Source organism: Lepidothrix coronata, unplaced genomic scaffold (genome assembly GCF_001604755.1).
Source record: "Lepidothrix coronata isolate B3197 unplaced genomic scaffold, Lepidothrix_coronata-1.0 Scaffold38, whole genome shotgun sequence".
NCBI lineage: Eukaryota > Metazoa > Chordata > Aves > Passeriformes > Pipridae > Lepidothrix > Lepidothrix coronata.
The window spans coordinates 2,851,265-2,872,899 of NW_016690218.1; the positions used below are offsets into that span (position 1 = coordinate 2,851,265).

The window sequence follows — 21,635 nt, forward strand, 5'->3', positions numbered from 1 at the left end:
AGAGACACCACCACTGTTATCCCATGCCTGCCACAATCCTGAGACAACTTACTGAACGATCTCTGCACATTCTTCCTCTTCCACTCCTATTTACATGCATACACCCCTATACAAAGAATAGATTTCAAAAAATACCAGGAAAGATTGTAAGAATTTTCTGGGTTTATTTTTTTTATTGTAGTGTTTAGTTCTCCTAAAGTGTGCAACCCTTCGTTATTTATTTTATCTTTCTTTCATCCCACTAAACACGCTGCTGGGCTGCATAGTTTTACACTTCTCTGGTGGCTCCTAACTCGGTGCTTCCAGTTGTCATGAATCAGTCTTCATGCTTTATCCACTTCTTAAGATTGACAGCCTTACTTGGTTGTTTTCCTCATATCTGCTCCACCTTGAAGGTTAATGATGGTTACAGAAGCAGGTGGCAGCAAAGGAGGGGAAATAACTACCCACCTTCCAGTGGCTCTAAGCTTCATAGGTTTCCTGAGATACACAAATGTGTTCTGGCAAAAAGGGTTACTTCAGCATGAGTCCTCCAAAGGAGCAGGGTAGAAAAAAAAAATCTTCCAACAGTACTGAAAAGCACTAATCATACAATGCTCCAAACTGGTAAGTTTAGAAATTATTTGTTAGAAAGCAAACCAAATTCCCAGACAACTGCATTCTGTTAGGGAGAGACGGTGAGAACTTCCCAGAGAGTGTTTTTGTGTCAAGGTAACATGCCCACTAAAAAGAGAGGTATGAACATGTTTTCATGAACTACTACAAAATAACACAAAAAACTTCACTCAAGATCTTCTAACCTCAGAAAAACATATAAAAATAATCAGAATCATTACAACTTAACAGTTGACCTATTTTACTTACTTTAACAGTAGAATTTTTTGCCACAATCATGTTGCAAACCAATAAAAATATTTTCTTTCATGCTGCAAGACTTTTTCACCAATCTAAAAGATTACCAGCTGCCCAGACTTTCAAGTTAGGGTGTATAGATGAGGTTTCCATATAATTTAGTTTCGACTTCAAAGCTGAACCCAACTACAAAATTCCAGATCCAGCCAGCTTTAAGAGGATAGGACAATTGTGGCATTTTTTCAATCTGTCTTTACACACTCCAATCTGCAATGATATACAAGAGCCACATTCCTTTAATATTAGGTCACTGACAAATGTTAAGCCTTGGGCTTCAAAACCTGACAAAACCTGTCGTGCTGAAACAATTGGTTACCTGCCCGGAACCGTAAGTGTCAGAGATACAGTTTGCAAAGAGTGTTCATCCCCTTCTATCTAACCACATCTTTCCCCTGTTCTTAAAATTATAATGATATTTGAATGCATTTTCTAAAAATACAAAGAACCAAAATTAAATCTATTATTTTATTATTATATTATTAATTAAATTTGATGACACACTGAATTTAATTAAAGTATTGTATGAGAATGTGTATTTTAAACAACCCTGCTAAAATGTGCACATGTTACAAAGCTGGATAATTTCCAGTGAGCCTTGTAATAAAAATATGTGGAGAATAAGCTGTTGTGCAGATTATAAACTCAAACTGTAATAAAATTGGAGAGTGGAACAAAGATTACATAAAAATATCACACATCTAAGTGTTACTCTTCTGTGTACAGAAAGTTACCTGAGCATGTAAAAAATGAATACACATTTATCACCTATTCTTTTTAGCACTCCATTACCTTAGCTAGAAGCAAGTCCAGAAATGAAACAGCAATCATTTGATAGGGATATGCAGAGTATGTTAACACATATAGCTGGTTAAATAAGTATAGGAGCCTTAAAGGTCAGATAGCATCTTGTTTTGACTGCTAACAGTAAGACAAACCATTTACAACAAATCATCATCTATAATTTACGTACATTCATGTAGAAATGTGTACTATGGCAAGGAAGTGCAAGAAGAAAAAAACCAAAATATCTCAGCTCAAGAGCCCAATCAGAGACATTCAAGTAATCTTTGTATTTGTGAAATGTTACAGAAGACATTATTTTACTATATCCAGAAGAAATTTTTACTGTTTTTATTTATAGGCTAAGAACAAAACCCCAGATTATGGATTGCATTTTTTCCCTTGCTCAAGACTGTGGAACATAGATGAAGTTTAACAGTCCTGCTGCACAGAGAGTAAAACAGTGAAATCAGTGCATCCATTCTGACAGTTTGAAAAGTATGACTGACTGATTCTGTAATGGCTCAACCTTCTGCATACCTTTGAATACAAAATTATACGAGAGTTTTCATCTTTACTTGACATTTAAACAAGCAAGGGGTGGAAAAAACGTCTGATTGCAAGCAGTTCCGACAACTAAGATTTTTTCCATTTGTAAGTGGAATAACTGGCAGAAGAAAGCTGATTTGCACTTTGTATTATCACCCTTATTTTCATCTGCTTTCACCTTAAGGAAAAAAAGGTTTATTCACTTTGACTTTTTCCACATTACATATTTTTCCCAGTCTGATATTTTCAGAAGTTTAAAATTAGTTCATATATTTCATCAAGACAGAATCATTATAACTGACTGAGAAATACCCGTAGCTCAAAGTTTCAAACAAGGATGCAGATGCTGGAGAACAGGGAGAAGGTTAGCTTTTAGTACTCCAAGAAAAATTCACCCATTTTGGCCCAATTGCAACTCAGAAAAAAATAACCTTGCTTAAAAGCTTCTTTCTTCAACAGGGAATTTGGTTTTTCACAAACTGCCCCTTGGATTGACTGATTTTGCCCAGGACCAGGAGGCTGTAGAAGATTTTCCTTGTGTTTGCTGCTCCTTGTAGCTGGGACTACTGTCACTGGAACCCCACAGTTATCAAGTATAAAGAGGCAAGTTTGTATGAAGTGTAGAACAGAAAGGGGTAAAACCTGGAACAATCCAAAATTTCTCAATCCAAGCACAACTTCAAAGTTTAACAGGTAACATAGACTAAAAAAAGGCATGGGGGCAACACACTTAACCTGCTGACCTGACAAAGAAAAAACACCCAGTACAATTATGATTAGAATTGTTGAATGTGTTTTTACATGCATCTTTTTAAGGAAATGTGTGTTTTGATTAGACTATGCAAACATACCAGTTCTTTTGGTGTATTCTTAGCTATTCCTGTATTGGTTTGTTTCACACAATATAGGTGTACACTGTGTCTTGTAAAAGAGCTAATGAGCTTTCAAACAATCCCCAAGAAAAAGAAAAAATAGCCTTTCCCCCCCCACAGAAAGAATTAATTCACTTCGGGAATATTCTCGCAGCCCTGCAACACTAGTCTCCCAACTTGATTTCTTCGGGGAAAAAAAAAAGTTGGTAATGCATCAAAGACTAACCTGTAAAAACCACTGGGGAAGAAATTTGGTTCATCTTCCTTTTAGCTCCTCTACTTTTGTAAGAAAATTAAACAATTATGGAAAAGGTTACCCATACTGAGAACTAAAAAGTGCTGCAATCTGCTTACCTTATCCTGGCTATGTGCTGCTGCACAGGGTGATGCTGAAAATGGTCAGGCCACTGATGGTGAAGGCAGAAGGACGGGGAGGGCTGAAGACAACAGGCAGGCTGATACACGGGGGTGTGTTTTTGGCAAAGAGATGCTGAATACTCAGTGTGTGGCTGCATGCAGCACGAAGTCATGGGAGATGGTGCTGAGCTGCCAACCACTGAATTACATTCTTGCTTGCTATTATGGCTACTTAAAGAATGATGGTACGGACAAGGGTGGCAGCACTGCGACAACATCTGCTGAGTTCTTTGGTTGTCTAAAGGCAGAAAGGACGGTTTGATTGTACCATTAAGCTGCAGGCAGCCATTTGGACTTGGTTTTGTTCTTGGTGTTTCCTTGGATGGGAGTTGTTGGACCGTGGTGTCTCCGTCATTGGCTGCAACAATACCTGTGCCAGTGGCATTTGACAAGATGCTGCCATTGCTCAGAACCACAGAGTCACTGACGTTGCTCATGGCCATGCTCCGAGGCCTCGATGGATCTGTGATGTTCCTGATGAAACAAAAAAAGTCAAGTTTACAGAGCTGCAGGGTTTTCAGATGCTCAGAAATAACTTTAGAATAAAGTGAGTAAAGCTCTGCTCTCATCTTCGTCTTTCACAACACAGGGAAATAGAAAGGAGTCACACCCACATTGACAGAGATGTTTTTGAAGGACCTAAATTTGCCCAACAAAATGTTAAGAGTGAGGTTATGTAAATTTCTCAGTGCTTAAACCAAACTGTAAGTCAAATGAATAGACAGTCTATGAATTTGACAGTGTCACAGCTGTGACACAGCTAACAAGTAACGGTTGAGACGCACAGGAACAAGATCATTTTGCATAAGACTAAGTTATAGCCACTATTTATAAAAAGAGATTTTGGTATGAACTGTGTAATCATCCACACCTTGCACTGCAATTTGCCTGTGTGCTTTGAAAACCTGCAGGAGACAGGACCACACAGCAGAGATTGTTTAATAATCATTTATGTGCTGGCTTCAATAACCTTCTTTCCTATCTCCAATTTCTATTGAAAATGAGGCATATTCATGTTTTCAAAGACATTCTTTCGAAATACCTTATTTAAATAAATCAAGCCACTTCAGCAGACATACCAGAATTTCTGAATAGTAGACTAGGCCTTTAGCAGGAGCGTTATGAATACCAAAAAGATAGGATACAACCACATGTTTTTCCCAAGTTTACAAAAAAATAATCCCAAGATTGAATTACTGCTGATGGAGAAGCTCTTGCTTCCGAGGGACATGTATTCTAAAGGCAGCAAAGAAATATACTGTGCTGTAAATAAAGGATATTAGAAGATTTTCTTCTAAAGTTTCATCTTTTTCAAGCAAAATGTAAATAAATGAGAACTATTAACACTGGAAAAGTGACTGTGGCTCAAGATGAAAACTTGCGTGAGGTCCTCACAGCAGCCAATTTCACCCATCTTAACTATAATCTTATTTTAGTAAAATATTAAAATAACTTGGAGATCATTATTTTGCTAAATAACATGAAAAGTCAAACATCACACTCAGATAGGAGTTTGTTACCCAAGTTAGATTTAGATGGGCTGGGTGAGGGAGGAGGAGAAAGAGGAAGAAAGAACACTAATTACGTACTACTTATAAGAATAAATCAACACTTCCTTAAAAAGCAGAAACAGTTGATCACAACAGCTTTTTGGCTAACTTAATGTCACCTTTTTAATGCCAAATTTAGTCAACAACATTCCAAGATCAAATTGCAAGGTTTGCATTACAGACACTGAATTTTGCGGAAAGACACAACATACAGATTAAGGCAGATAAACAAGGAAGTTTCTAACTCATTTTCTTCCCTCATACCTTTGCTGAGTGCTTAAAGCTCTAAGCCTGCCCAGCCAGCTGAGCCATTTAATTGCCTGAATGCTAATTCTGAGCAGAAAGTGCTTTGATGACAGGAATGCTACCCCTGGCAGCCCCCCGCACAGCATCTCCCCTAGACAGAGCTAAATCCTTCACTTGTGAGATGAAAATTAATCCTCTGCTATTTGTTCTAGATCATGTGCTGAGCCAGATGCCCTGGGAAATCACTTTCATTTAGATAACCACTCAGAACAGGAGAATATGCTGCTTGACAAGCATATTTTTTCCAGCCTCCAATTCCATACATTCCTGATGGGTACCCCCTCCCCTGGCCCAGGCAAGTCAAGCCCATGGAGAACTTTCTGCTGAGCACAGAGAGTAAATTCAAGTGGCTGGCTGAACTTCATTTTGGTCTGAAGAGACATATTAGTTACATGAAATACCGCTGTGTTTGAACAGTCTGCTTTTTCCTTGCGCTGTAGGCAACTTCAGACCTCAGTGGACAGAGAGAGACCTGGACATCAAGGCAGAGAAAGCTCCTCTCGAGGTGTCTGGCAGCATTTTAGGAATTTCTGGCTGCTTATTTTCACATTCACTCACGTAAGAGATAGGCTGCACGGCAATGCTGTTACATTTCTGTTTCTAAATTAGTTTCACACATCCAAATCACCACTTGAAATGCTGTACACTGATCAAAGTTACTGTCTACTGGAATTACTGAAAATAAAGCATGGAGATACTGCAAACATCTAGCCCTTCAAGGAGACAGACCCACCATCCTTTGGCTTTAGGCCCATAACACCTGCAGCAATTGAGATACCAACACGTAATTTTTAGTAGCTGTTTCAAATCACTTTATAAAGGAAACCACACATTTATGCACAAGGCAGACACGTTCCAAACAGAGATGCAAGCTGACTTGTGCCCACAGCAGCTGGGCAATCCCAACACAGACACACAGGCTTGGGCCCTTTGGTGTATCTGTGCCCCTTGTGAACACTGACCTGGGAATTAATAACTTTTGTTCCAGACAGTCCAGCAGCTTCCATTTAATATGATCAAAGATAAAATGCTTTATTTTCAACGGATGTAATATCTACCCACATACCTTTTGTTTTAGACACTGTCTTCAGAAAGACTTTTTAGAACTAGTAAATTCAAAGAAAAGATCGCCATCAGTACCACAACATATAATTCTACCTTTGTTCTCCTTTTGAACAAGCTATTCATGAACCATGTCAAGCTATAAAAATTTTAACAGATCAAGCTGATTCTTCCTTTATTCCTAAGCCCTGAGAAACTACTGAGTTCTGTCCACTTCCATGGAGTTTCTGAGCAAGGCAACAGAAGCAGCTTCTTTCAATATTAAAGTAAGACAGACTACTTTGCATGCTAAGGTAGCCATCTGATTAAGTATTTCATTCAGTCATAGCTAAGAAGAACTGGGACTCAATTCTCTACAATGTGAGCCGGGCTGTACATTTTCATTTGGTTCAGCAGCTTTTCTTTTTTTAAAGAAATGCAAGACAGTCATGTAATTTGACAAGTCTAATGTCATCTGAGTTTGGTTTCATTCGTGTTCAAGGGTATTAAAAATTCTGTAGAGTGGTACTTCATTTGTGTCACGCTCTATAGAAGTGACTGCAAATCCACTGACAGCAAAACTTCACCTGCAGCTGCCACACTAAAATATATTCTTAGATTACATTTTTATCTCTCTGTTGTATTTTGTCTCCTCTGCCACAACTGCAGTGACTGGGAACTTCCTGAGAGATTTAACAATGACCCAAGGAAACAGTTAACCGAGAAACTTTCCTTTAGAGGATGAGCAAATAAGCCAGTTAAAATGCAACAACTAAAAGCACAGTCAGATTTTAATAAGAAGTGGCCACAAGAAATCAAAGAACATGTTCATAATGAAAAAAAACTAAAAATAAGAATCTTTGATAATGCAGTCTTTGGGAAGTCTGTATTCTTTCAATGTTTATTTTTGCTGCATTCCTCAGACTGCTTTAGGATCTGGTATTCTCCAATAAGGTGGGGTTTTCACTTATAAGAATTTATACCTAAAAGCTCTGGAGCAGTTGGGCAGGTATTCTGAATAATGAGGTTGTAGAAAACACAGTTCTTAATGCAGGTGACCCTACTTAATAGAACACTAAATACAATCAGAAAAAGTGTTAACCTACGTGTTTAATACATCCCACTTAGGTACCCACCTCTTTAGATGGACACAAGGTATTTTAAACATGATCATCTCTTTAGAAATTATGCCAGCTGGACTGCTAAGGGAAGAAAACTAGAATCATCTTTAATTACTCTGTGCTTGAGAAGACTAAGTGCTCAGAAAGCACTTCAGCCACGCGGTTCAAAACAACAGCTCGGAAGAGCGTTGTATCTGGAAAGTACCATGGTCTGCAAAGGCAACATTACTTCGTGACGGTTTTATGGAGTAATCCATCTATTATTTGTGGAGCTAACAATGAACGCAGCTTACCCAGCAGACATCTGCCAACTGCATTGCAAGCCCTTGAGGAAATAAAGTAATGCTGTGCCACACTGAAACTACGTAGGATTCGCTGCTGCCCATGTTCTTTTTAGAGTTGGATTAAGTTCACCTGTTCCTTTGGCTGCAACTGAAAGAATTTTTCTTTGATTTAAGTTTCTTTTTATAAAAAAAAAAAAAAAAACAAAACGCCAGACTTAAAACAACATTGGTTCAACAAATCCCATCTGGACTCATAATGCCTGCAATTGGGAATGATAGAAGTGCAAATCCAAGAGGGAATGACGTAGTGGAAACCTAGTATACTAGTACAGATAATTTATAGATCTTTAGAAGATGACAAACAGCCAAGTGCTGAGGGTTGCTTTAACCACATAGGAAAAAAAACAAAAACCAAAATCTGTACCTTGCACAAAACCAAAAGCAACCTGTTATAAAACTTTAAATTTTTCATTTAAGGTAGGACAAAAGTCAAATTTCATTTAAAAGTTATCTAAAGCCTTTCATCTGTAGTCAGCATTGCACTACTCAGCCAGCTGGACCAGTCCAAGTTTTATGGACTTTGCAGACCTGTCAGCTACAAAGCACCGTGGTTCTGAGATGAACATGATATGTGAAGTAACAAAAACATCTTTCTATGTTAGAATTTCATCTAAACCAGCCAGATTCTAGAAGCAGTGCATTTTTGAAATAAGAAACATTTAACAATCCCAGCACTACCTGTCAGTCTGATCCTAGATGAAATATTATAGTGGCCTTGTAGTCCCTTAAGATGCTAAAGTTTTTAAATGTGGGAAATGGGTTACATGGTCTCACAATCTGTAAATTCAGTTAAATCCTCTCCAGACTTTGCTTCCTGTGCCAGCCAGTGCACAGCAACTCTCAAGGAGGGTTTTCTCCTCCTTCACATAACCAAAATTCTTTGTATCTTTGCTTTTTCTCAGTGGTCTCAGGGGTAACAGGTGGTGCCTGGTGTTTGATACTGGGCTTTATGGGAGATGTCTAGTTATCTATCATGGCAATGGTCTTTAGCAAGTCAAACAGCTTTTAAATGTTTTATGGTTGTTGATCTCCATTTTGGCTCTCAGCTAGACATTTTTCAAATTCTCCAGCTCTTACTCTAGTGCTATCATATGCGGTGCTTGGTTTCTCTCAATACCCCAATTCTTGCTTTTCCATTTCAGCTGTTAACCACCAGGTCTTCTCTGAAAAGCTTTCACTGTACAAAATACAGACGCTTCCCAGAACAAGCCAAGCCTGTCTTTTCCTTCCCCCCCCCCGCCCAGGTATTTTAAGTATATGAAATATATGTATTTCAGCTTCTAGAAGAGTCCTGAATTCTTGTTAGCACACAAGTTTACCTGATACATTTATTAATGCAGACACTTCACTTTGAGGATTGATACAATGTAGCTCCTATTTTTGAGAAATTCCATTATGGTCAGTTTATTTTCTAGCACAGCCTATAAATACCCACTTTATCAACTATTGTTGTCCTATTAACAAACAGATTTTCAGCAATCTAAGTACTTGTACCATAAGGTTAGAAGACAATTAGGAAGCAGAAGATGTTTGTAGAAGGGGAATTTCCCCACCTCCAAGTGTTTTGAGAGCCAGCTATCCCTGCCATCTGCCTCCACAGCCTGTGAGGCTGAGAAGCTGTCCCTTCCCGAACCTGAGACACCATGAGCTCATTTCCTCTGTCGCAGGCTGGCTTGGGAACTGCAATTCCTGTGACAGGGAGTTTCCAGATGTCACCATGCCAGGACCACAGCTCATGTACAGCTGGGCACTGGCAAACCAGCATTGCCAAGCTGGCACATGAACCGACCCACCAGCGACAGCTGTGGGGTGAGAGAGCTGGGAGAGACTGCAAAGGGTGGGAAAACCAGTATTCTTCAGTCCTTCAGAAATAGATTTTGCTTTTCTTTTAAGCTAAAGTTACTTTTCCTGGCACAGGCAGCAAAACAACAGCAGACCATTTCTAAAAATCATTTGCAGGGCTTTGACTAAAGAAATCGACTGCAGTGCTTTACCTACAAAACCTTTCCAAAATCAAAATTTACAATAAATATAATTAAACTATAGGTAGATGCAACAACAAGAAGCCCTGAATTCTTTTCCAGAATTTTTGTATGACCTTAAAGTTTTATTAAAAAAAAACCAAACAAAAAAACCAAAAAGACCCCCGAAGCACATCTAAGTAGGGAAAATGGAAAAAAAAATGTATTAAGAAAATCCAAAAAAGCTTCAAATACTCTGAGTTTTGGAATGAGATACAGCTACAAGCAGAAATTATTGGAATCATACTACTTCAAGAAAAAATGTGCATAGTTCTGGAAAACAGGTATATCTCAGCACAGTTTAGGAGCACAGAAAGCTGTTAAAATAACACTGCTTACAACTGCCACACTGTCATCGCACCAAATCTTATTTACACAATTTACTGACTTTCCATTACCATATGAAAGACATTTAAATTTTTGTAATTGCAAATATTCTGATCAAAAATAGTTCTAATCTTGCTTACACAGAGGGGGAGGGAAACCAAAATATGTCTCCTTCTGGATGTAAGAAGAGTTACTTGCATTGAACGTTCCACAGGTTCTTACTTCATCACGCTGTGGGATTAACATTTAAATTATTACAGCTGTAAAGGGACACAAAAGCAACAAACACTCTTTAGGATACAGCCCCAGCTCTACCTACCATCACCACGACTATATTAGCATTACATAAAAGGTTAAGAAACCTCTCGACCATCTGCTTAGAATCAGATTTTTTGTTTTCTATCCAAACTTAAAAGCTATGTTTGAACATCTTTAAAGAATTGTTACTAATAATAGCACTTTTCTTCACATTTTAACAGAAATACTAACATAATTTCACAATCACTGTATATTAAAGAAAGCAGAGACTCAGTGAGAATGTCAGGGCACATCAGGCAGGTACACATCAGCAGTCACACCTATTTGATAAATACAGGGCATTCTTTGCATTTAGCGACAGAAAACACAGCAAAGCAGTTTTACATTGGCAGTCCAGCAATAATTTTCTTCGAAAGCCAAACATAGGAGAACTTTTTTTTGTTTCCCGCTTCATTTCCCAAGCACGAGTTGGTTTTAAGTCTCCCATTTGCTGAGCCGCGCTCCGAAGGTCAAACGATAAACCTCATATACCACTTTTATCACGGCGCATCTGTTCAAAGAGCCGGATCTGGAATCGGGGGAGGGGGGGGGCGCTTTACTTTTCTCACCGCGTTCTTCAGCGCTGGCACGGTCCTGTGCTAAGCTCTCCGGCACTTCTACCCGGCTGCAGTCTTTCACAAGCCCAGGAGTCTACTTGCCCTACTAAGTAGCATTGGCAGCGTAAATAAACTGAAGGCACGCACTAGGTTCAACCCGCACCCACTAAGTTAAACCCACATCCTCACGCTCTCTGAGCGCACGGCCAGGTCCGAAGCGACCGGACGGGACGCACCTCTCGACACTCACCAGCCGCTCGCCGGAGCAGATCGGCAGGAAGGAGGTGGCAGCAGCCCCCTCTCGATCCAGGTATCCCCCGGCTACGCTCCCGCTCTTCCGCAGCCGGACCCGCTCCGCCGCTCGCCCCCACAGTGGCCGCAGGCGGGGAGCGCAGCTCGGGCAGGGCCGGTCGGGGCCGTGCCGGGAGCCGGGAGCCGGGCCGGGCCGCCCCTCCCCGCGGCAGGTCACGGCGCTGGCAGCGCCCGCCGGCTCCTCCCTGCGCCGCTCCTGCTGCCGCGGGAGCCCCGGGGCCGCTCCCGCCCTCGGTCCCAGCCCCCTCGGCTCTGCTTCGGCGGAGGCTGGTGCGGGGATCTGAGCCCAGCGCTGCAGCTTCACCTGCCGGCGCCCACCGCGGCGGTGCGACCCGCCGGCTCCTCGTCAGGCCGCCGAGCACACGCCTACGTGGAAAGCACAAGTGGCATCACCTTGCCACCAATATATTTGGAAGGGGAAAGAGCTGAGGAAAGCGGGAGACCGAAAACAGCACCGAGGGCCATTTGGAGCGCTTTTCAAACTCATTCCAGCACTCACTACCTCCCGGCAATGGCTTGTCCCCCAGCCCCAAGCTCTTCCTTCATCAGGCATTTCTTACAAAATGTTGCTCTGTGGCTACAAATCTCTAACAGATCTCCAACAATAAAAAAAACCACGACAGGATAAAGGTGTTTTTACCCCACCAGATTGCATGGTATTTGTACCTAATAAAGCATCTTCCACATCTGAGCACTTGAAGACCTGGTAGTTCAAAAGTAACTATCTCCACATACTTCTCAGATACATTTTTTATAAGACTTAATAAATACAAACTTAATTATTAAAGACGATGCAAAACCCTGAAAACTCCATGGTCACAATTCAAAAAGCTGACAGGCTTTTAGAAATGCTCTCCTTCCCCTCTGCTGAAAGGAGCTCCGATTTCAGGATCAAGTTAAAGTGGCTGGAGCAAAAGGAATTTCTCATCTATAAGCATCTTTACTCTTCTGTAAAGCAAATAAATCTAACCAAAGGAAACAGTGAGGCTCAGTTTCCCTTAGTGTGACCTTAGAATTATGCATCCCAATTCTGGTCCACGTTTTTACACATGGCAGCTCTTCCTGGTCATTGGATCTGGTCTTTAGCAGGTCGTGAGAAACTGTGCTGCTTCCCCACTTTTAAGGGGAAACTTATTTTTTTAAACCACTCTTCCTTGACTTTCTCATTGAGCTTCAACTGGAAAATTTCACTGGCATCAGCTGCCTTGTCTCATCTCCCCCACACTCTCGATCCTATTTAAAACATCATTTTTCTAACATTAATGGATTCTTTAACAGAAAACTTGCTTTTATTCTAAGGTAGAGCCATTCAGTGCCAATGATCCAGGTCAGTTCCTATAAAAGAAACTCAAATATATTTATTGAGCAAACCAGCACCACCACAAAGCAGGTAACTCTTAACCATAATTCAAAATGAACATAGCACTACAATACAGTGTTCACTTTCTGAATATGTGAAATGCATAATATACCCTGGGAGCATCAGAAGAATAATCTCAAAGTTACTTTTCCAAAGTGACACAATTCCACATATTTTTGACAAACATATCTACTAATAAAAGTATTTCTTAAATGTGTAAATATTACTGTGCATCAGTTCACTGCAGATACTGTATCCCTTGTACTTGCTAACTACCTCAAAGAAGTGACAAGAGGCACATAATATTTGCTCACTGCTTTTATATCTAGAAGGAAAAGTACTATAAAAATCTAAAGGATTAGTCTACTAAAACTCTTTGATTATATGCACTGCAGAAAATAATTTCTTATTACATAAATTTACTGCAGATACTTTGTTCCAAAGAACAACAGTAAAATGAATGTATAATGTATGTTCATAGGTTATGCTTAATAAAATTATTCCTGTCCAAATGGGATTTAAATAGTGTATCATATATTTGAGTTACAGACTCATGGTCGATTATTGCCTCTACAGTATCTGAAAACCAAAACCAAACTCAACACCAAGAGCTAAGAAACCTTTCCCCCATGCTACACTCTAGCCTTGCAGAGATGCAGTTGTACAGTGTCCCACCAGCAGATTCCTAGTATGGACACTTCCATCATACATCCTTTAACATCCCCTTCTGCATCATACTTAAATGCAATATCAGACAAATGCTGACTTCTTTATTTGCAAGTGATTAGGAAATAAATTGAGCTCTGCACCATATGGAGTGCAGGTACAGGAAAACTGAGGGAAGGTGGGAAAGGATGGAAGAATTTTGACTGATTCAAGGCAGACCAGGGATGTCAAATTTGATTGTGGAAGCCTGTAGAAGAGAAATAACACTCTGCTCTATTCACTGGAAATGCATCTACACAGAGAATCTGCAGGATATCCGCATTACTAATTCTGCCCTGGTTTAAGTCAATATGATGCTCCATGCATCAGGAAGTTCCACCTACCTATGGATCTACCAAGACATCTTACAAGTGACAGAATTTCTATCATAAAACAAAGTCTCAAAGTTTCACTACCCAAAGTTTCACCACCCAGTAAAGAGAAAACTAGCAGAATAAAATTTTACTATTACACCATCTTTAAAACTATTAGTTTTTAGATTTTGTGGATCACTTAAAAATTTGTGATTTTAACTTCAACCCCTTGAAGAAAGACACACTGCTCTGGGTAAACAAAAGTACTTTTCATGTTCTGATCAGAGAAAAATTATTTAAAGTTAGTTATCATAAGAGATGGTTTGTCCATTTTTCTATCATAGTGTTTGGGGTTTTTTTTACTGAGATTTTAAAATAATATTTTTCATGGTATGCTTAACAAACAAAATCAAGTAGTAGTAAAAATACCAATAGAGTTCCCAGATCTCTATATGCAATACTTAGGGAAACAGTAAATACTGTTATGATGATAACAATGTTGGATATTCAAATGAACTGTAGCCTATATAATATGTAAGAAAATGAGCCCAAAAAAACCCAAAGCTTGTATTTACAGAGCAGGGCTGACACACTGTGTTCTAATGCATCAAGTTTAACCACTCTCTTCCAACAAGACCCAAAGAGATGCAATACTTGGCCATGACCCTTTCGTAGCCTCTCCTAAACTGAAGACACTAGGCGATGCCAGTGTCGGCCACTTCTTCTCCCACCTTTGGCTGCCCATGATCAAGAGCTGCCACCCTCGCACCGCTGTAGGTGCAGCTGTGCCCTGTACTTTCTCTTAGCTGGATGCCTTCACCTGCCCTTCTGAGCTTCATAGGACATTAACCACAGCTTCTTCTCATCACAGTGTCACTCTCTTAAAGATTAAAAGACAGATTCAGAAGAAGCTGAAAGACTTTGACAGCGTTGGATGTTAATAAGAGCTGGAGGAAGTCTGGGGTTTTCTGGGGACAAATTCATGCTGAAGGACTAAGCGAATGCTCAGGGAAGAAGCCCAGAGGCTTCTGAAATCCCTGAAGGCCAGACAGAGGGGACCAGAGGTGCTGTAGGAATTCTGTTGAATTGCTAATGAACTGGGGAGAGTAAGGGAGTATGGAATAAAAGAGCCAATTAGAGGTTAAAATGACAAAATGAGTTCTGCACGTGGCACATATACTCTGCACATATTTTATTATAGCTACGCTGAATTTTTATTACAATTCCTATCCACCTACAGAATTTCCTGGCTGGTGGTTTTTTTCTTGGACGCAATATTCTCTGTTGCCTCTTACATGCTACAGCCCAGTACTTGCAGCAGGCAATTTACCAAATGCCATTTAAAATAAACAATGTAGCAGGAGAAATATGGTAGGGACCAACCATTCATTTACTACTTTTTATACTAAAGTATATTTTTGTGCGGCACTTGAAGTATTACTAAGATAACAGCATCTATTTTAATTATTTAGAGCACAGAGGGCACATGCTGTGATCTTCCAGATTCTAGCACCACATGGGATGTGCCAGCACAGTATTGAGAAAGTGATTTGGGCTGAGTCAGCTTGATCCATCAGAGATTATTAGGTCTATCATCAGAGATTATTAGACTGCCACAGATTGTCACGCCTGACAATTTTGCAGAGGTATCCAAAAGTGCCTAGATGGGGCTCCCATGTGCTCTTCCATCCAGAAATATGAGGTGAAGACACCAACTGGCTTATCTGAGACTGCAGCCACACAGATTGGAGTTGTCTTCTCCCAGACATAAACTGAGCCTGAAAAGAGAATGGCTGTGTTTGTAAGGAAATGGAGTTGGAAAACTTTCAAAATTGGCATCGGGGAGCCTCTGAGCATTGGAGTTAATTCACAAACTAAGTTACCCATCAGAGATGAAAGAGAATATTGTAAAATATAAAACCAAAAGCACCCACCAATGAAAAACTGGTACTTAGATCTGTGGGTTTATTTATTTGAGATACAGGACGAAGAAAAGGAAGTGAATTAAATACAAGATATTAGCTATAAAAACTAGCATCCTCTTACATTGGCGTTCTTCTACACACTCTTTTTTCTTCCCCTTGAAGTGGAGAAGACAGACCTTCTTATAAACATGGGTTGTAATATGAGCAAAACTGATTCAGTATCATCATATGCCTAAGGCAGAAGCCTTAAGTATTGAGTCCTCCATTTTCAGACTCCACAAGGACGAAATACTGTCTGATCAATAGATGACGTGAAGTGAACTGACTGTCCTTCTCCAGCTTTCACTCATCCAGACTTCATCACAAAATCTTTCATAATTGATAACCTCGAGAAAGGCTGAGAATTAAGTGACTTTACAGGCTGAAAAACCTTTAAGCCTTGCAAAGCAGTTTTTTCTCCAGCACTAGCGACAGTGAAAATGTTAAGACATGCTCACTGGTCATGCTCTATTCAGGTGGGGTTTTTCATTGTTGTTTTTGTTGTTTAGTTTCTTTGGCATTTTGGGGGGTTTTGGGGGTAGTTTTTTTCTTTGCTTGTTTTTTTTTCCTTTCTTTTCTTTCTTTTTTTTTTTTTTTGGTGGTGGGGTTTTTTTTTGTGTGTGTTTTTTTTGGTTTTTTGTTGGTTTTTTTTTTAAGATAAGCAAATGACTTCTGGCTTGGATTTGGAAAATTTAAACTCTACACATGACATTAAATAAAACAGATACCAACATATTCTTTTTAATATTCTGGAAACTGGACATTTAAAGTCATATCATCTTAGATAACACTAAAAGTTGAAGCATAGAGATAAATTTCTGGGGGTAAAAGAGGGTCTTCCATTGTTCATGAGGTGCCTAGAACAATGTGCTCTCAGTCCCTAGTGTAATTAAAGAGTCAGTTCAGTATGAATCTGCAAACAAATACAGCCTGATTCTAAACTATTTCCTTTATTGATTTCTTTAAAAAGCTCTCAAAGTATGATAATGACATTTTACAGCCTTCCCCCCACCTCCCCCAACTACAACAAGGCACTAGCAGTATTTCTCTAACTTTTTCACTGAGATCCCGAGATTTTAAATCAGATCATGTGAAGGTTGAGTTTTATGACATATAAGACTGTCTTGTTTTATCTACTTACAGAGCATAAATACATAAATTTAATGATTTTTTTCAGTGGAGATCTAATAGACATAAACCTTTTATCTTCCATGTTTCCAAACCACATGTACTCTGAATTGAAACGCGTATCTGAGGCTCCACAGTAACTCAAGTCCCACATCGCACAAAAGTCTTAAAAAGCTATTAAGTTTTAAAATTCCCCACACTGGATGAAATTATTTACATTACTAAAATGAAAACCAAAGTTGTGTATTAATCATGAAAAACAGAAGAAAATATCAGATTTAATAATCTGCAAAAATGCTTTAATAAGGAAAGTTTATAAGACAGTTTTATCAGCATCTCAAATAGTCTTCAAATACTAATATCAAGAAAACTTGTTAAAAATACAAATAAATTTGGAAGCAGAACTGAATATCTATACTTGATTTATCTACAGCTTACAATGTTTTGAAGGAATTTTTAATAGCTTGTCTTCAGCTATAAAAGTTTCATTCTCTAAGCAGAGTGCTCCAATAATAAGTTACATTAAAATGCAGCTGCATAAACATGTTTACACACAGTTACATTTTCTCATTCACATTCCTTTCTCACAGGTGTACCTTTTCCACCATGAAGTAACTAAACGTGAGTGTATCTTATGTAAGTGCAAACATGTATAATGTCACTTGTAAAATAGTCCAGACTGACCAGAGGGAAAAACTAACAGAATGCTTTATCTGAACATAAAATAAACAAGTGACATAAAAAGCAGTAATTCTACCACTTCTACAACACCAGTACTTAAATTACAACCACCAGCCTGATGTTAGTGAAAGCAACTACTACAGTATAATTTTTTTCCACTACAGGAGAAATGTGCCTTACTAATATTGTTACAGTTACCACCACATTAAGGTTAACTTGTCTATAATCAAAGAAATAACAAAGAGCTGCCTTTCTCTCATCATTTGGAGAAATTCATATAGCAACAGTCCACATACCACAAATACCACTATTTCTATTTGAGTTAGGGAAGCAAAGGAAGGAAAAGTCGCTTTTGTCAAATTCATATTCTTAGCTCAGGAAACAGTCTTGCAATGCAAGGGATTCTTTTAGAACACTAAGGTATCAATTATTTTTAAGACAGGGGCTTGTTCTGAACTTAATTTAGGGGAACTAAAAGTGTAACACCAATATTTATTACAACTGCATAAGTATTGCCATATAATGTTTATGTAATATAAACAGCTATGTGTGAAATAAACTTTTATGTTGTAGGTATCAGAAAATTATTCATTTTGTTGTTCATTTCATTCACTTACACAGCTAAGTAGAAGGTTCTTGCTACTCATTTAAGAGCAAACTAGGTGACAACTGTAGTTCTGAAACACTCCTACCTATTGCAAGTTCAACATTCAACCCACCATGCTGTTCCCTTGGCTTAGTAAAACAGAAGTGGAAACCCCTACCAACTTCTTACTTCCTTTCTCTTCTAAAAGATTTTCAAAATTAACTGCTTAAACCTTCAAACAATGCATGAAAGAGCTCCCTCTCCTTTTGTGCATAACCAACATTGTACCTTCACCTTTCCTCATTAGGAAAGTGAAATAAGCATCAAAGCTAATCTCTTTCTTCAGGAAAAAAAAAAAGATCTAAGTGTTTGGAGTAAACAAGCATTGCTAGAGCCCACAGAGGACCTCTTATTTGATGTGAGCTTTTCTGACACACTAATGAAGGCCTGACAGACAAGGCAAGAGAAAATGCTATTTGAGCACAGACTCAATGTTTGCTCACTAGGCTGCTTGCCTGCCACAGGCTTACTCAAACACAGCCCCTGAAATGGGAAGTCAGTCTTCTCTGGCTGTCTCTTAGCAAACAGATGTGAGCCTGGGAATTCCTCATACATTCAGATAAATCAAGAACCAGACCTTTCAGAGCACCAACCTCCACAGCTTTAGAAGGAGATGTCAGATTTCTCTGGGACCCTCCGAGTTCACTGTTTAGACTAAAATACTGGCTATCATATGCAAGTCACATAATTTCCAAAGCTGTTCACTAAGTTTGATCCATGGCTGTTTCACCTGCTACTCTAAGGCAAAAACTTTGAGACAAGTCTAAACTATGAAACACCCACGTAACATTCCCCTACTTTGTTTTTATGCTATCTCTCTCTCTTTTGTACTATGCCTGGGGGTAGGGAGGCATGTCTTCTCAAAAAACTACTTTGGCATTTTCTGCAGTGCACAGGTTCCTTGGAGCCACACAGTTCTTGAGTGTACAGTACAAAACTTGTGTTGTCAGTACAAAATTGCAATTGTATACCTTCCTGATCAATTCTCAAATAAAAAAATCCTCTGGAAAAGCACAGGGTACACAAAAATTGCATTCCTGTTGCATTACAAACCCAGATATATTACTTCTCTGCACAAAGTCCATTTAACAAACCAGGTTTTTATGTTGAAGATGTCCAGTATTGACCAAATGTCTAAGATGATGTTCCTGAATGCTTTTCAAACCTGATGGTACCTCTAGAGATTTACAGTCAATAAATACAGTTGGATACCTACTTAAAGACGGAATTCAAGAACAGACTTCAATTAGATTACTTTTATTACAGTCTGATGTATGCAGAAATTCAGTTGGACAATACTGTTTTTTTTCCAATTACTACAGGCTAAACATGCTCAGTTTCCAGCAGAGTCACTGCAATAGGATTCGGTTCTCTACTGGTTACATGAACTCTAGTATCAGATTGTAAGAATTAAGGAATCTAAAGAGGATCAGGTGCTGAAATGTATTTAGGAGTACAGTTTCTTTCTGTACCCAGGCTCTGAGGATCAAGACTCTGAAGCAGCAGGACTGATACCAGTCTGCAGAAGAAACCAGGGTATGGGAATTGCGAGAACACTAGTCACTTCTAGTCATTAGAGACTGAAACTGGAGATTTATTTTTTTTTATATCCTGGCAAAGAAGAGTGACTGGGTACATGCTTGCAGTACCACAGCTGTACAAAGTCAACACCAGCAAACCACCTCCATACCGGACATGGAGACAAGGGAACAGCAGCTGTCCAAGCCTTCTGGCAGCCCTGGGGCAGCAGCAGCTGCACGGCCAGTCCATGGCTGGGAGAAAAGCTTGGCCCCCTTGCAGTTCCCCTGCTTTCAGCTCACTTAATTGGGCCAGTACCTGTTCCAGGGCACAGGCACTGCTGATTTTAATAAAGCTAAGAAATCAGTTTACTACCAAGCCATTGAACCTTTATAACGAGTGTTCAGATATTAAAACCTGAATATTCTTTTTATAATTTTAAATCTTATTTTACAGAACAGCCTTGTTTAGTCTATTGTGCTTAACAGTCACCAGCCAGATACCATTTTAGTATGAGCAATGCATGCACAAGATACTGACCTTCCCAGCAAGAACTCCCAGCCCAATCAGCTATTGAAAAAAGAGCAGCCACAAAAAGATTGCTCCATTTGTCAGATGATATTAATCTTTACATATGCCCTTTCAAAAACAGCATATGCATAAATCTATCAGCAAAAAAAGGCTTTCCCAAAGAGTTTGCTTTAGGGGCAAAATAAAAAAATAATCTAACCTTGAGGGAAGCATCCCAATCAGTTTTGGATGACTTGTTCTTCATGCTGGCATAACACATCCACTACATTTTTTTTTTCCTCGTGGCGAACAAAAAAGCATCACATGGATCTGGTCATATTACTCAAAGGCAAAGGCACACCAAGTTATTGCTAGGCATTAGAAGAGACTGTAATATCCATCAGTGTTCTTTCTACCTTTCCAGTACAACTGAGTGTGAGATGCCAGGCAGGACCAACAGTATTTGTGCACGGCAAGCGGGAACGGGTGACCCTGAGCTCCTTGATTACTGGCATATTATAAACCAGGGGTAAGAGCAAGCTGCACATTTCAAGGGGAAGGGGGCTGGGAAAAAGGGAGAAAAAGGAACCTGGAATACTTGGCCTGAGGTCAGAGGACAAGGAATTTCAAAGCTAAGTGGTAATTTTAAGAGGCAAGTGCCTATCACACGAACATGTGCTCATCACGCTCATCCACACACTTCCTCTTCAGGGATTAGTTTTAATCCCAATCAATTTTCTAAATTCAACTCACCACATACTTGCACAAGTTTGTTTGTTGGTGTAAGGATAGTGACCATAACAGGCAAGGATAACCAGCTGGAGTGGGGAGATGCACTTCTTTCAGTGGCACTGATGATTTAGGTCTGCTTAGGAGAACATACACCTATAATGTGTATACAACAGTACATTCTGTAAAAGCAATAGGCTTCATAGTTGATACTAAGGACTAAAGAGAAACTTTCAAAAATTGCTAAAGGAAAAGCATGCAGTACACAGAATGTAACTAAAAGGTAGAGCTGTAAATTGCAGTGATAAGCATGGCACGATTTCTGGCTGTAGGTTTTCTGTAAAACAAGTTATTTCTGAACTAGTTTTGAATTCTCACAAAATAACAAAGCAGAAACAAAGGGCTGTGTTTGAAACGCTTACAAACTGGAATTCCAGTCCCCTACATACAGGAATTTCTTTCATTAGGACAAGATGGAAAAGAACTCAGTGATTAGCATTCTAATTCAATACTAAAACATAGTGGGGTACAACTGGTAAAGCCACTGAAGGCATTTTCCCAGGTTTCTTCTTGAATGACTGCACTTTTTCTTTGGGAGAAAACAAGTCAACAGTTCAACGACACCATTATCTTCTGTGACTTTCTTCACAAGTGCTGCATTTCTAAGCTACTTG

At 39.3% G+C, this 21,635-nt stretch overlaps 1 protein-coding gene across 4 annotated transcripts in view; it reads right to left on the minus strand.

Moving 5' to 3' along the window:
• DISP1 (dispatched RND transporter family member 1) overlaps positions 1-21,635 on the minus strand; it is an 89,854-nt gene that overhangs the window by 30,711 nt on the left and 37,508 nt on the right. For 2 of the 4 annotated variants that reach the window (XM_017812947.1, XM_017812945.1), the window contains exons 1-2: positions 11,345-11,456; positions 3,468-4,004 (exon numbers count right to left, since the gene is read on the minus strand). In XM_017812947.1, the coding sequence (XP_017668436.1) occupies positions 3,468-3,973 (506 nt within the window). In that variant the 5' untranslated portion in view covers positions 3,974-4,004; positions 11,345-11,456. Of the gene's footprint in view, positions 1-3,467; positions 4,005-11,344; positions 11,457-21,635 lie in introns of those variants that run through there. The other 2 variants (XM_017812948.1, XM_017812946.1) reach the window with 1 other exon arrangement.